General features: G+C 40.7%; 1 protein-coding gene across 1 annotated transcript; it reads left to right on the top strand.

Moving 5' to 3' along the window:
* The first annotated feature begins 15,365 nt into the window (after nt 1-15,365).
* Nucleotides 15,366-16,019, top strand: LOC135480853 (uncharacterized). Its single transcript, XM_064760783.1, has one exon. It carries the CDS (start codon nt 15,366-15,368, stop codon nt 16,017-16,019), a length of 654 nt encoding a protein of 217 aa, XP_064616853.1.
* The last annotated feature ends 1,229 nt before the right edge of the window (nt 16,020-17,248 follow it).

The raw sequence follows: 17,248 nt of genomic DNA, 5'->3' as shown, positions 1-17,248 counted from the left end.
GATACACAGCTTCCTCTCTAAAAACACACGCTTTAATGTTCAAAGGTATTGGTGTTTTATTTGAACGCAGACGTGTTGTCCATAAACGTGTTACATGTATACGACTATTCACACATATGCTTTTTTCTTAAACACAAGCAGGTATCCTTTTTATTACATTGACATTTTCAGTAAATCATTTCCAACGTTTTCTCCAAAACATTAGTGTTTTAAAGAAAGCATGTGACATGTCTACTAAAGAGGCCAGATAGCCGTTCTTGAAAAAAAATGTATATGTCTATCTGTTGTCACTCGTTGTTCGTACGATGAATACTTGTTGTTTCTAGTTACTGAATCAGCAACTTCACTGATTGTGAAAGAAAATGTTTAATGTTCAAGCTCTTGCTTAAAATCATACAATATGTACAAAAAAGCAAACCATTGACACATTTTTCAGGAAGTGACCCAAAGATCTGCATGAAGCACTATATTTTATATAATTAGACAGAAGTAAACATTCTCTCCAAATCCAAACTGCATTCAACCAGCCTATGTACATTTTGACAATGGGCTAATCAGTACCCCGTCACAGACATGTGTAAGAGTCATTCTTGGAAACGGTGTTAAACCATCCATAATGAAATAAATAAATCCGATCGTTTATTTATTGATTTGTTTATTTGACTGGTGTTTTACGCCTTGTTCAAGAACATTTCACTAAGACTACGGCAGCCCCCATTACGATGGGAGGAAACCGGACAGAGCCCGTGGGAATTCGTCGACCATCCGTAAGTTGATGTTAGACCTTCTCACATACGATCGGAGAAGAAGCCAGCTGGCATCAGTTGGACTCACAGTGACACTATTGGTGAGAGGCTCCTGGATCACTGAAAATGATAGCCGCCGTTTTTGATCGTATATAATATAAAAGAAACTTACATGCCTCATTGCCCACAAATCAGAACCACTGTTTGTCAAATGAAGCCTGACTTTACATACTGGACCAAGGTCCTCGGCGTCCTTTGATGTTAGATTGTAGACATCCGTCCTGTAAAGGAGGGGAAATTAGGAATTGCTTATTACAGGCTCATTTGTTTGAATGATTATTAACGATTGACTCCGGATGTTTTCACTTATACTACGACATTAGGTTTTATAGCTGGAAGGAACCGATATGCACTAACACTGACACATTTTACCACATCATACCAGTTTTCACTTGCATAAAGCACTCAACATTGGTGGGAAGCAACTGATCTCGAACGAACTTCTTTTGTTATATAGCTACAAATGTGGTCTAATGAGATCAGTTTAATAGTGCAACCTGACTGTCCTGTGCTTGGTGTGATATCACACCTTTCTACGTGATCCAACGGTACCGAGACAAGGCTCATATATAGATGGCCGCCTTCAGTGTAGTGATTTCCCCTCAGATTTGAGAATAATTGCTGATGGAGTAGTATCAGATATTTAATAAATATTTTTAGAATCCTTGAGTCTAAATCTGTGTCAGTTGTATAAAACTCATGCACCAGCTTGTATCTGAATTAATCAAAAACATCCAAAATAAAAAAGAACTATTTACTTGTGTTATAGCTAAGGAAAATTAAGTTGTTCAACATGGCGCCGCCCACGGAAAGCAGCATGAAAATCGAGATCGAAGAAGTAATCGCGTTTGGCATGGCAAACTGTAATAAAGTCCCACAAGGCTTCGTATGTAAAAGACACAATAAGGTTTGTATTAACAGTGAACAGCGATCAAGTGTCGTGCACATAAACTGTTGTGGCGCTGTGCGCGCTGATACAAGATATTAGATTCATCCACCTTCAGTTAAGAATTACTGTTAAGTCGAAATGTTAACACGGAAAAAATAAATCATTACTAATGGTAACGGTTAATGTGGAAATAATATGCATATTCATCAGTAATGCTAGTACTTGGAATATCACGACACAAAGTTAATCACTCTCAGTCTCAGTAGAACCATTTGTATCGGTGTAACATAAAGTAATTCTTTGTCATGAACAATTACCGAAAGGAAAAGTTAAACATCTACAATGAAGAGTCACTGAACATACATGTAGTCTTTCAAGTAAGAGGGTGATTCTCTAAGACGTGAAGGATAACGCTTCACTCCTTGGTTAGTCTACCTCTGGAAGGTAGGTTGCGCTGGTTCAGAGACTGGCGTAGTCTCTGGAACATTATTAGTCTCCACATGACTATTACAAAGAGAACTACCGCAGTTAATGTCAATGTCTGATGATGTCACGGATGTAGGAAACGATTTCTCCACAATAACATCTGGAACATTCTCCGGGAATGGCCGTTGCTGCACGGCTACAGCATTGTTATCGCTGATATCAGTGCGAAGTGGAGTCTGGTCCTGGTGTCGACGACAGATTCGTCCGCATGGTGTTTGAACATGGTAAGACAAAGATCCTGTCTTTTCCCGCGCAATTGCTGGTATCCATTTCTCTTCTCTGCCACAATTGCGAACATAGACCCTGTCGTTCTCCAGTATAGTGCGACTTTTCGCATGTCGATCATGGTATGTCTTCTGCTGTTGTTGCATCTTGTCAATGTGTCCTTGGATATCTGGGTGCAATACGTCCAGTCGGGATTTGCGTCTACGATTCATCAACATTTCAGCAGGTGACAAGCCGGTTGTGGCCTGTGGTGTGATTCTATACTGAAAAAGTTACTGATTCAGTTTGCCCTGAATGGAACCACCTTTAAAGAACTCTACCGGCCCATTTAATGCTGGGTGATAGGGAGAAGTCAAGATGTGGTTAATTTTACTTTGTCTTGTGAATTCCTTGAATTATTTACTGGTGAAGCTTTTTCCGTTATCCGATACAATCTGATCCGGTAGACTGTGGGTGGCAAAACATTGTTTTAGTTTCTCAATGGTGGAACAACTAGTCGAGCCATTAGCTGGGAAGATTTCCAGCCACTTTGTATAGGAATCTATTGCTAAGAGAAACATTTTCGCCATGTATGGTCCTGCATAATCGATGTGAATTCTCGACCAAGATCGACCTGGGCTTTCTCATGGGTGTAATGATGCTTCCTGTGGTGTACGTTGATGTAGCTGACACTCTGCACAACTGCGTACTTTGTTTTCAAGTTCATTGTCCATCTTAGGCCACCATACATAGCTTCTAGCAAGGTTTTTTTATACGAGAAATCCCTGGATGAGTTAGATGAAGTTCCTGTATCACCTGTTCACGTCCCTGTAGAGGTACAATGACACGTGCTCCCCATAGAAGACAACCATTGTGTACATTGAGTTCAGTCCGTCTTATAAAAAAAACGATTGCAGGTTTGCTTCCTGGCATTTATCTGGCCAACCCTGGAGAACAAATTTTATTACTCTGGACAACACTGGGCCTCGCTGAGTCCTTGGCTTGATCTGTTTTGGGTTTACAGGTCCATGCATGTCCAAATGCTCCATGCGTAAAATCTTTTCCCCTGGAATTTGTGGATTTTCACCACCCGATGAATCAGAAAGTGGCAAACAACTTAAAGCGTCTGCATTTGCATTTGATTTACCAGATCTGTAGACCAGCTCATATTCGCAGGCTGGCAATGTTAATGCCCAGCGCTGAATACGTGCTGCTGTCATGGCTGGTGTTCCCTTGGTTTCTTCCAACAGTCCAAGTAATGGTTTGTGGTCACTCATTGTGGTAAAATGTCTCCCATAAAGAAATTGATGAAACTTTTTCAAATTGATGAAAGGCTAAGGCCTCTTTCTCCAGCTGGGAATACGCTTTCTCTGCTGTAGCGTAATCTAACACCAAGGGTTTGCTTGGGTCGAAGTGGACTAACACATCTGAAGCCTGTAACAATCCTTTTGACCTAAGGAAAGCGTCCTCCTGTCTATTACTCCAATGCCACTTTACGTTTTTACGTAAGAGCTCATGCAGTGGCGACAGTACTGTTGACAGGTTCTTCAAGAACTTAAAATAATAGTTCAAAGGTCCTAAATAAAATTTCAATTTCTGCCGGCATGGAAAGATCCAGATTTTGACGGTCAACCTATGTCAAGATTTATATGGCCTCTTTCTCACAGGCTGGGCCAAGTATGCGCCAGAGCGTATTGGTCACGGAATGTTTGGGACTGAGCTACAGCGCTAAACGTTAACATTGTCTCTTATGGAAAACTAATGGGGGCCTGTGGCCACATTTCTACATAAACTGTTGTGGCCCTGTACGCGCTTATACAAGATATTACACAAACCTTGACATTTCCGTAGAGCTGAAGACATAGCAGGTCACCGATCGTCCTGTGTCATATGAGAATAAAGATGTTACCGCCAAGGTATGATAAAACTCTTGTACATCAGCTCTTGCCATGAGAAAATGAGTCATTAGCTATTGCTGTGTCCCCCTGTTGTGCTAGAGTGATGTTACCGCAAAACTAGCCTCCACCCACCCCCATCCCCGCCCATCTGCCGAAAAATGAATATATTTAAATTGCTATGGCTCGAACGTCTGTAAAAAGCACACTGTCCAACAGTACGGTACGTTCGCCCTCGTATGCGGTAATTTGTAGTTTAAGGCGAACGTAGTCCTATATTATTGGATAGTGGATCCTGGGGACTTTTTTTCCATGCTGAATTTTACCAAAGGGAGGTAACTTTATATGCCAAACGCATTCCGTGACTCTGCTGTGTATATATACATGTAATTTGCTCTCCCGGTTTCTGTAAACATTGACGAGGAAACTGTGACGGAGGCATTACTTGTTGATTTCAAATTTCCTCAAAATTCTAAAACGACACTTAAAGACTGAAAACAACACAGGGATATTCAAGCGCAGCCAAGTGGTCAGAGTAGCACAGTAACCCAGGGGCCTCTCATCAATGCTGTCATCCTGAGTTCACGTCATACAAACATCCTGTCTCGTACTAACAGCAAACTGCACATGGTTGAGAGTTTTTGCAGGGCTCTGCCCTGTTTCGTTCCATAATCCTAGCCTATGTAGTATGAGTGAAATATTTCTCAGTAAGGCTTCAGGATTTCATATCAATTGAATAGCTGCTAAATGAAAAAAAATAAACCCATGTTGTTTTGGAAGTCTGCACAGGATTCGATGCCTATGCAGATCGTCTCATCCATTGGAACTAAAAGGCTTTCTCATGCCTGAGTAAGATTGAACACGTGCCTTGTGGCTAGCAGTCACGAGCTTAATTCAGTTCAGCAACTGCTTTACACGACTTTGGACTTACAGAACTTTTAAGAAAGGATTCACAGTGGGAGGAAACCGGACAGAGCTCAATGGAAACATTTCCATGTAGAAAGGCAATGCGGAATTTCGACATTGTCGTGACGTCCCTTTGAGTTGCTTTACCACACGGTGAGGCAAATCAAAGCATTTTGAAATGGATGGGATATACAATAATGTATATTATTCAGAAAACCAGATTTTGATTTACTGATTTACCTTGCACATCCCCTAAAATAAATATTTCAGGTAATAAAATTCATCGAACATGATAAAAATTCATGTAAAAAGTATATTCACGCTCATTAAATTATTTATACATGAATATTTCACAAATGCGGCCAGTACTATGGTGAGAAAAAAGCGGGCAGAGCCCAGGGGAATGCCATGATTATTTGCAGGTAGCTGGCAAATCTTCTGACATACGGCCGGAGAGGAAGCCAGTATGAACTGAACTTCAAATGACAAGGCATGCATTGGTGAGAGGGTCATTGCGCCGCACTGGCCCTCTAACGCACTCTCCCTTTTTTCACGCACTTTAAACGCCCGAAAATGACCACACCACGATGTGATGAGTTAGGTGCGGGATCGGGTTTTCAAGCTAAATCAATATGTATACATAGCGTGATATGGAAGAAACTAATAAAAAAATTTTCGATGACGAAAACGGGCGGGCCTCTAATACATTAATGCGGTGTGTGTGTGTGTGTGTGCGTGTGTATGTAATGTATGTATGAAGGTTTTTCAGTCGTATGTAGACGAGGGGTCATTTGATATGTGTACATACATTTTTAGTGTGTCTTCTTGTGGCAGGCCGCGACCATGGCGTCACTGAAGAATCATGCCCAAGAAACCAGACATGGCACCTCAACCAGTCGCATTATACTTAGGACGGGCCAACTAGCCATGTGTTCTTGCTTCAACCTCTCTCTGCTGATTGCCAAGCGAGCGCCAAACAAGGTTCTGGACTACACTGCCATGTTAACGTAGGCAACACCTGTTGGGCACGAGTGAGACCATCGTATGGCCGTTTGCGAAACCTATAAAGTCTGCTTATGACCACCTGACTTCCACCAATATGTTGTGCATTTTTGTGCGTCACCTGCAGGAATGTTCCTCACCAACTTGCCAAAAGGTGAGTGGTTTTCATATGCACTACGGTTTCATGCAGCGATAATACTTGACAGCATGGTAAAAGTAAAACATTCTTGGGGATATGGTGCTCAACAAAAATCAAATAAATAAATAAATAAACAGATAAATAAATCAATCAATAAATAAAAGAATAAACAAATATGTTCATGTTTTGTCTCATCACACTAGTGGTAAATTCACGCAAGGGCATGTCGAATTTGGCTATACTTACTTGTTTGTATCTAATCTTCCTTCTTTTCCAGAGATCGTCGTCTCTGACTCTATACCAGTTTTGTTGAACAATAAAACGATCACATCAGACTCCGTACCAGCCAACCTGGTTCCACACGTCTCAATTGTCAGTTGATAAACTGAAGTCAAATGAGAATTTTGTTTAATTTTATATTTTTGAAAGAGAATTTCTGACGATCAGTAATTGCACAATATAATTGCCTCTATCTGTACATCGCAGGAAACACCATCGGATCTGAGGCAGTCTGTGTATAACTATATATATGACATCATTTCTCTCAGTATATTTTGGACATATTGCTTTAGTGAGTACATACATACACGCAACTGAAACAGAAATACAGAAACGTTTAGGCATTGCTAAAATAATGTGAGAGGAAGCCCGGATTTACAACACATTTTCACAAGATGCCATGAACATAATGTGGAGAAATTAAGGACTCCATTGATGTCAAAAGTTGCCCTTGTGTGGGAACACTTCCTTGAACTTCTAAGTAATAAATCAAAAGTGCACGAGTTACAACGAATTGATGAATGGCTTTTGATGTTGTTCAGCAGATGATAAATTATATTAATTTTCTCTCTCCCCCAGACTCATCAATTATCCCCCAGAGACTGAAGCAGTGGCTGTCGCTTGATACAAAACCGTTGTCACCGTTAAACTACCGTGTAAATGACAGTCAGCATGCTTGCCTGGCCGGAAACCGTTTTGTTCTAATTTTTACTTCCACGCCACCATTGTTCCAAACCTATTCTACCTGTACTATTACTCTTTTGAAACGAACATACTTTTTCCACACTTTCTTGGTGTCAGTATAATACTTTATCAGGGCCAACACTTAAAAATGTTGTGGTACATAATGCTTGTTTTCAAGTTGTAACATAAACATATCAGGTTATCAGGGTTTGTTTAACATCTTTAACATTGCACGTGTTAAGTCTTGATTTTAAGTATGATAGTCTTAGATTGCAATATTACACTTTACAAAGAGCTTCCCCTCTCCACTATAGCCAAAATATTGTACAGGTTTGTAAGGAGCACAGTTTATATATTGCGAAAACTTGAATACTATAACTTGAATATCTCGCGTTAAATCATGTCTCATCACGCTTACTTTTCCACTGAACAGTTAGAACCTGTGGCACGGCATAATTCCCTCAAAAGTAAACGTGGATGAACTGATGGATGGCCGTTATACTGATTTGATGAGAAATCGTCAAAAGCAGAGGGGATTAATTCTCTTTTACAAATGACTCTAGAGACAGGAGAGGAACATCATGAGATTTCCCAGGGCAAGAAGGCAATATTTGCGCACATTCAGAAGTGACGTCATCGAAACGAAAGGGATGGCACATCCTGTATAAATAATGCTATAGTGACATTTCAGGAATAGCAGCCAGTATGCCAGTATTAGACATAGACTATATTTAACAGAAAGTAACACCACAAGAGCTGGAGGTGCTAATAAATCGTAAGAAATGTTTGTAGGAACAGGCTATCCCGCTTACCGATCATCGTTGGATGACCGGCATCGCTACCTGTAGCTATATTTGTGCCTTATGTTGCTTTAGTTTAACATAACCATTGTATTATATTAGGAAAACATTATGTTGAATGTAACACAATACAGACAACGTTGCAAACACAGTCCCGCGTTGGAAAGTCAATTTCTTGCAGATGGCTTGGGAAAGAAATTACCTTGGCCATGCAGACAAACTGCTTTCATGCAGATTGTATGCAAAATAAATTACCTTAGCAATACAGACAACATGTCACACAGAGTCACATGCTAGAAATTTAACTTCATGCAGATGGTATGCAAACGAAAATAACTTAGCAATACTCACAACATGACACATACAGTCGTGTGCTGTCCTATCATTTCAGTAGCTCAAAAATGTAAGTGTTTTCTGTCACGTGATATGTGAATGTCAGCAAAATGCAACTGTTCGGAATTTTAATACTACAAACGTATACACTGGAAATAAAAACCACGTGATCAGTAGAATAAACTACGTCAGGTAGCATGCTTGTTACTTCAAATTCAAATTCAACCATTTTTCGTCACGCAACAAATATGATAATAAATGTATTTCAAGACTTTTAGGATGTGAAAACGGTTTGTGCAAAGTGATCTTGCGTCATGCTTTTTTCTATCAGCATATTACATTCTAACTTTCTCTGTTTGGCGGATCTAGTGACCCAACCCATCCCCTCTGCAATAACTGTGTAGCTGATGTAATCAACCCAGTGTTGGAATTAATTAAATCACAAGGGCAACCACACCCCTTCCCCAGACTCCCCCCCACCACCCCACAAAAAAGACAAATAAAAAAAATCCCTGGAAGAATAAGAATTGGTTCCAACTTACCAACTTTATCTTGAGAAGACATAACAGAATATCCCACCAACAAAAGGCAAGGGAACAGCAGGGAGATCGATGCTTTGTTCACACCCATGTCTCCGTTTGTGCATGAGTGCCAGTGTCTGATGAGCAGTTTATTCACTATAAGGTGAACACTTTATAGTTTTCCGAGCTATATAGTCCGGAATTGATCATGTACGTGAAAGAAATTGTCGTCAAAAAGCCAAGCAGTCGTAGATTTTGAATTTGAATGAAATTGAAAGTTTTCGGAGAAAGCAGAAGGGTTTCCTCACTGAACAAACCTTAGCTGAAAACTGGGCACGATGACCAACTGTAGTTATCTTGAGCAGGGTTATCAGGCAGAAGGTTACCTCATGAGACACACGTTCAGGCTGAAACCTGGACACTGTGGCCAACTCTAGTTATCTTCAGGAATGGTTTTCCTGATGAGGCAGACGTTTAGACTGAAATCTGGACACGATGACCAACTGTAGTTATCCTGCAGGGAGCGTTATCAGGGCAGGGCGTTTTCACGTGAGACAGGCATTTAGGAAGAAACCTAAACACGATGACCATCTGTAGTTATCCTGCGGAGGGTTATCATGAAGAAGGTTTCCCCGTGGGGACAGACGTTTGGGCGGAAACCTGAACACGATGACCAACTGTAGTTATCCTGCAAAAGGTTCTCGTGGTTTCACGTGATAAGTTGTACTGGACTGGGACACTGACAATCTACAGTAAAAAAATTTACACAAGTTCTGTATATTTATTTTATACGATAAAATAAGATACGGACAGAACAGCCGAGATTTCCTGGAAGGCTGACTGGTTGCACTAATAATGACATCATGTGACGCGATCAGCAAATAGATATGTCACCTTGTTATCAGTCTCAAAAGAGTTATGTCCTGAAAGCACAATTAAAGCATCTGAATTCAGGGCTAATGCCAACAATTTTTGATAATACGTGTGAGCTGATTATGTTTTATTTTCCTTGAAATACGGACTTCAGCAGTTTGAAATTGGAATCAACTGGAAACAAAATTTGAATAAATTTGATGTATATCATCATGACTCATATCATAATAACAGGTTAATATAAGCGTGTACAATTGTTTACCGGCCGTATGTGGTAAGCTCTGCCAGCAATCTGCGGATGGTCGTGGGTTTCCCCCAGGCTCTGCCCGGTTTCATCCCACCATAATGCTGGCTGCCGTCGTATAAGTGAAATATTCTTGAGTACGGCGTAAAACATCAATCAAATCAATCAAATAAAATTATATCCATATAACTTTAATGATTGAAAGTTAATTTTTGATACATAGCTCATTTCTAAGTGACATGTGAAAAAGAAATGCTTTTTGATACATTTTAACTAGTTATTTATTTATGCAAATTTTAAAGCTGCATTTCAATTTGTAATCGATTCCACAACCCGCAATCATGGTGCACGTATGCTCCGAATGATGATCTAGTCTTTGCTCAGTGAAGTCGCAAGTTCGAATCCAACTCTTTTGAATAAAGATGGGGGAAGTGCAAATCCAGTCGCCACTTTTGTGGACGAGGCTTAATGAAGGGCGGTTTGTAGGCCTTTACCTGTCAAATTGTGCTGATATTCCTCATACAAGTGAAGTAGTCTTTAATGCGTCGTAATACACCAGTCGCATGTAGGTTATAAAGGGTCGGAAATAATCATAAAACATTGCCGTGAGCCTATAATTTAGTAAGAATATTTCACTTGTGGGAAAACCCCACAACCATCCGCAGGTTGCCGCCAGATTTTGTACGTGATACGTGGAAGCCAGCATTAGCTGGACTTGAACTCACAGCGATCGCATTGGCGAGATGCTCCGGGGTCATTACACAGCACTAGAGCGCTAACCGACTGAGCCACGGAGGACCCGTGAGCCTATAATGAGTCGAACATTGAAAATGTAGCCCAGTGGTTAAACTTTTTTGTCTTTCAGTCCCAAGACACATGAAGTCGTAAGACTGTGGAGACCATTGTTTATTGGTCAGTGGAAGGGCAGAGATGGCTTGTGTGTTCGATTCAAAACTGCAATGGATGATTAGTCGATCTTTTTATTTGCATCATGGCAAGGGATTCTAATGTCTGGTTCTTAGTTTGAATCGTGTTTAACGTCGCATTCAACATCATTTCGATCATATCACGACGGTGTCTCCTTGTAGCACACCGGACCGAACACCCACATAATTATAGTGCTGCCTGACTGTAAGGCCATGCCGAAGACAACCGACATGCTGCCCGACCCAGTCACATTATTCTAACACGGGACAAAACAGTACTTGGTCCATTCATCTTACACCAAGTGAGATAAGAACTAGGTTACTGATGTCAAAGTTTTTGGTATTGACTCGAGTCGGTATTGAGCACGGGATATACCCTTCACCACGTCACAGCAACATGTGGATTTTAATGTAAAACTGCATCAGCTTTTTTGAACAATGTATAGTGTATTTGAGACGTCATAATCCACCCCATCTTAACGTCCTCATGAGGTTTATTTACTGGAAGTCCCCGTTTAAAGGGATACACAATCAACACTGATTGGCTACTATGGACAAAGGGTTTACTGAATTTTGCCTTTCAGCCTTGGTCACGCTTGAATAGATCTGCCCCATCTAAAATTCAGCTTAGGACAGGCATGGCCTGGACTTGCCTATCAATCAGTGCAGCCAATTAGAATCTATTCTATATACCTTTAACTTCCTAGTGCCAGAATCTACGGAAACCGGATGCGGCCATGCTTGCTTTTGCCACAACCCGTCAACATCTATATTCGAACAACACAACAAGACTGAGCGACATTCCGGGGACAATCTGCCGAGAAACTCATGCAAATCTCGCACCCGTTATCGATCGAGTCTTGCCTGCTTGCTGGAATTTCGCTCTGCGTTGATTTCTCGACCAAATCTCTTCTAAATCGCGACAGAAACTTGACAGTGTAGTTTTTCCTGACAGATCATGGTTTGATTAATCTCGTCACAATGTTGTGATCTTTGCTAAATAAAGACTGTTTTACACTTTACACGATACTGATTATATTCGTGAGTAGAAATAGAGTACCTGGCGTAAATCACCAAGCAAGTCCGACCATACCAATTTACTGACGAACTTTCCCCCTATTGGTGGAAGACAAGTGGCCTTTGACGAACGCTAGACTGTGTAAACAGCCGGAGCTCTAGAAACAGTGAGAGCGAAAGAATTCACAAATTTCCTGTCTAAAGCGGGGTTTGAGCCCGAATCTTGTGCAAGGCAAATGTCCACTCCGTTGCACACAAGGAATATACTGTGTTGCAATAGTGCTGCTATCTATGCTCTTTGACAACGCAGCACAGGGTGTGAGTGGGTAAACTAGTCTAATTTCATTTTTTTTCTTGCGACAGTACAAACCTCCAACATATAGATGTGTAGAATTTCTGGCGTTAGGTGTCACTGACGAAAGGCAAGTTTGGTAGAGCGCAAGACTTGGGCATTAGCGTCATACTTAACAGCTTTCCAGTCTTGTAACCGACTTTATTCACTTAAATGGATGTTACTCACCATTAAGCTTATAGATTAATTACATATACACAGATAGTGTGTAAAAGGTGTTGAGTACTATTGAGATACGGAAGGGATGGGCAGGGTGTTGCGCTGTGGAAGGGAGAGGAAACAACATGAGCCGTCACTATTATTATAATTTCTACCAATACATATTCAGCGTATATGTGTGCCCTGTGCTTTAGCAAATCCTTCTTTCTTTCTGTAATTATAAGCTTTATCGGCCTCTAACAAGTAATTGGTATTTTATGGTTGTAATATATAATGGATAACGTATAATTACCGTTTTGAATTTCCTTTAGAGAGATCTCGCTGACACCATTGTGTAAAACAATTAGCTCTCGCTAGTTCAACAGAATCTCTAGCTCTGCATAGGTAAATAAAACCGATTTATGTTGGGTAATTCTCCAATAGAACGGTAAACTTCCATCCCATGCTGAGAACTGGCCGTGGCCGAGCATTTAAAGTGTTTGTGTTTCCATCGTATGGGATGCACACCGCATAGGCAGGTTCTAACCCGATGTTTGATAGGAATTACTTTGTGAATTTCCCCGCTTTGTATGGGACAGGAGCAAAGTAGGACTCGATGGTACTCCTTTACCACCAGTGAACAGTATGGTGTGCCTGTCTGTTGGTTTACGTCAAACACGGAAAAGTTCCTAAGTAACTTGCCAACATTCTATGGTTAGACCCGTGAAGCCGGCTTCCCCCACGCACAAAACTGACCCCCATCGTATATGTGAAAACTTTTTTCTCATTAAATTACAGTCAAAAATAAATACAATGCAAATCCTTGTTCACTGTGCTCCACTTCACCAGGGGATATACTGTCCCACGAATAGATTATAAAGTAAAACCAAAGGTTACACTATGCAAACAGATAAACCATGAACCACATAAAAGTATGACCTACATTGTCAAAGAACATAACATAAACGTAGACATATACCTGCCTGTGAGTTTAGTCTGTTCTCCTATATCTTAAGGATTTTTTTTTTTTTTTTTTTTTTTTTGATTGGTGTTTTACGCCGTACTCAAGAATATTTCACTTATACGACGGCGGCCAGCATTATGGTGGGCGGAAACCGGGCACAGCCCGGGGGAAACCCACGACCATCCGCAGGTTGCTGACAGACCTTCCCACATACGGCCAGAGAGGAATCCAGCATGAGCTGGACTTGAACTCACAGCGACCGCATTGGTGAGAGACTCCTGGGTCATTACGCTGTGCTAGCGCGCTAACCAACTGAGCCACGGAGGCCCCACTATATCTTAAGGACGCTGTGTTAAAGAAATCTTCCCCTGCATTGGTGCAGGTAATGTAGTTACAATAATCGATATCATCCATATTTTGTCGTGTACATGAGTATTCAAGGGGGAGAGTAAGTGTCCCCAGATTTGCAGACCTCAAGCGCCCTGTTCACTGCTACAAGCTTATATCACATGCCCCGCCTGTCTGTAATAGTTTTATCACCCAAGATATGGGACTTCACTGTGTTTGTTTCAACATGTCGCCTATATTTAACAATCTGTAAAAGTCTTGCGCTCTACCAAACTTGCCTTTCGTCAGTGACACGGAACGCCAGAAATTCTACACATCTATGCGTTGGAGGTATGTACTGTCGGAAGAAAAAAAGAAATTAGACTAGTTTTTTTCATTAAACGAGGCAAAAGGATCAGTACTCGGTGTTGCTTAGTCCACCAACAGAGTAATGACTTATGCAGGAATACAGTATAGTGGAAAGCTTACAGCTACCAGAGTAAACCAGAATTGCGACCACGGTGCGATAATTAACAAACGGTCACAGCTAAAAGATGACATACGGCCTTATGTCAACTCACCTGAGTTAGGCTTTATATTCTAACCATTCGTGCAAATGCTTAAAGTGCCACTCTGGTCAGAATACAAATGGAGTAGAAATATTACAGTAATATGAAAGAAATCCTACGGATTAAGCCTAACACTATGTTTCAGTAGGATTTTGATGAATAACACTATTTAACTCATATAACTAAAGATTCCGTGAAAAACAAAATCTTCGGCTGTGTCCCTAAAATTTGCCGGATGTCACCTGACAATAGTCCCTGTATGACGTCGAATCAGGCAGATGTGACGTTGAGTAAGGCCTTTATGATGGGATGACGTCAAAAGCGTTTGAAAGGGTATCGTCATTTTTGGATATACGTCAGCGATTGATGACGTCATGTGTTCGCGGGTGACTTCACACCAGGCATAGTGGAAGGGACAGAAATATCTTCTATCCGTATACTCTGATGAAACGTGCAACATCGGTTTTAATTAACTGCAATATTTTCACAATTTAGGAAAGCAGTTCAGACTACCCCAGTCTTTATCAATTCACCTTGCGTTTAGGACACAGATGTTTTGACACCAAAGTAGCTCTTTAAATAGCACCAAAGCAAATTACATGGAGACCCCCCCCCTCCCGCCTCCCCCATCAACGTGGCTTGAAATGAAAATTCGATTTATCGGTTTGTCACACCCAGTGTGTCCGAATATGGGAAACTTGTGTGTGCTCGTTCATTTCTTAGATCCTCAAATCAAATTCGAAACGCGGCGTGTTACATATATAAGTTTGACACAGTGGCATAAAGAGTTGAATATATTCTCTGGATTTGCCTGTCTAACCGGCACTCGTGTGATAATTGCTGCAAATCTTTGGCAAAAATTAAACAGTCCACTGAAATAGAGTTTTTAATCATGGATAATGTCTCCACTTATATCTTCACTTGTTTTTGATGAAGGCTTCTTTGTATTTACTGAAACGACTTTGATTTCCTTGCATTCCAAGATGATTTTCTTTATCTTTTTCATCAAGCATGGCCGACATTGAGGTTCGAATGTTGTGTGCTGACGACGAAGACCGGGTGCGCCAGTTCGTGTGTATCGAGTTTGTCGACAAAGAGCCTCTCAGCAAGAGCCTCAATATGACCGGAGGTGAGGACGGAGTGTTGTTGTTCGACGTCGCCTTTCCAGTCTGTCTGAAGGACAGACTCTCTGTTCTGGCTATCGATTCGTCAACCGGGGAAATCGTCGGTCTTCGGTTTGCAGCCATAGTGTACAAAGATAAACCGGACGCGTATAATTTTTCCAAAGACGACCCTAAGATGAGAAAACTTGCCCTAAATTACGAGATTACTGACAAGCTATACGAAGGGTTAGATCTGTTCGCTAAATACAACGTTGACACACTGGTGAATTTCAGAGGCATTTGTGTTGCAGAGAAATACCAGCGTCAAGGAATCTGGACAAAAATGGTGGCCAAAACGCTCCAGCTCACTCAAGAGCGAAATTTCCGGTTGGTAACGGCAGAGTCGAGCGGTCGATTTTCCTCTCGAATATTTGAAAAGTTTGGATTTGAAAAACTTGTACAACACGATTATAACTCATTATTCTTAGACGGAGAACCGTTGAACATGACAGACGAATCAAGGTTTCATCAAGGAATCTCCCTGCATGTAAAGATTATGTAAATTTAGAAATAGTCCATTACCTCTCAGTTTTCAGAACTTCTCAGTTCTGGCTGAAATTCTGGCTGAAATTCTCTAGGCTGAGGTGATCAATTCAAAATTGTGAACTGTGAGGGATAGCATAATGGCGTGAAACTTCTCTACTCGGAAGTATTATGATGCTATGATACCACCTGTATTTGAAGAGTGTGTCTCGTTTACGTAGTAAGGAAATATCTTCTAGAGTTTACACGTGACGGATACCGCGTGAAGGCCTACATGAAGATAACGGACAGCACAATCATGACAACCCTTGGAAATCACTTAGATTGTCTTTGAAATGTTCATTCTGGGCCAGTGCTTGATTGCTATAGGGTCTTATAAATGTTTTTTCTCGGACTAACAATAGCAGACTATTAATAAATTATACTAATTTTTTTCTACAACTTTAAGATACGATTTTTGCATTTGACTGAATGAAGCCTCTCACAAATGCGGTTGCTCTCATTTCAAATCTAGCTCGTGCTGCCTTCCTCTCCGGCCGTACGTGGGAAGGTAATTTACGTAACTCCCGAAACGGCGCGTGTTACACAAAACTCAGATAAACATAGCGACATTCATTTTTCCCAGAATGCACTGGCCTACGTAAACAGTGGACTTAGGGCTATTAAATTTTATAGCCATAGTGTTTATTTTTGGCATAATATCCATTTTGTTATTACATGTTTATGTATTGTTCTTTAGATATTTAGTTACTGAATTTTTGTATAACGCCGTATAATATTCATGAGTTTTTCACTTTACACGTTAAAAAGCATTGTCACATATTAAACAAATTGTCATCTACTATAATGTCCTGGTATGAAATGACATGTAAGCTTAGGATCGGTAACTAAATTGGAACACTGTTGTCGGGTTATTGGCAATTTTAATATATAATTACGCCTAATCATGAAATTACAAGAGATATCATTTACCGGATCCATGATGTACACAGCGTAGGACAACCAGCGGAGGCCGGTTTCCTCTCACTATTATACTGGCTGCCGTCGTATAGGTGAAATATTCTCGAGAAAGATCTCAAGTCAAATAAATACAAAATTAAGAACACAACGTTTGGCTACTAATTTGGGACGAACCATCAAGGCCTGTACTTCCTGTTTCATGACAAAATTTCAACTTCCTTAAATGTGAGCTTTTGAAATTTGATAAAAGGCCAATTATTTTAAATTGCGGACATAAACCATCAAACG

Source organism: Liolophura sinensis, chromosome 13 (genome assembly GCF_032854445.1).
Source record: "Liolophura sinensis isolate JHLJ2023 chromosome 13, CUHK_Ljap_v2, whole genome shotgun sequence".
NCBI classification, from domain to species: domain Eukaryota; kingdom Metazoa; phylum Mollusca; class Polyplacophora; order Chitonida; family Chitonidae; genus Liolophura; species Liolophura sinensis.
This window is presented reverse-complemented; position numbering and strand designations above follow the sequence as displayed.

Bases quoted from the DNA above. Each gene is read 5' to 3' on its own strand.
- LOC135480853 (XM_064760783.1), top strand. From the start codon at position 15,366: ATGGCCGACATTGAGGTTCGAATGTTGTGTGCTGACGACGAAGACCGG.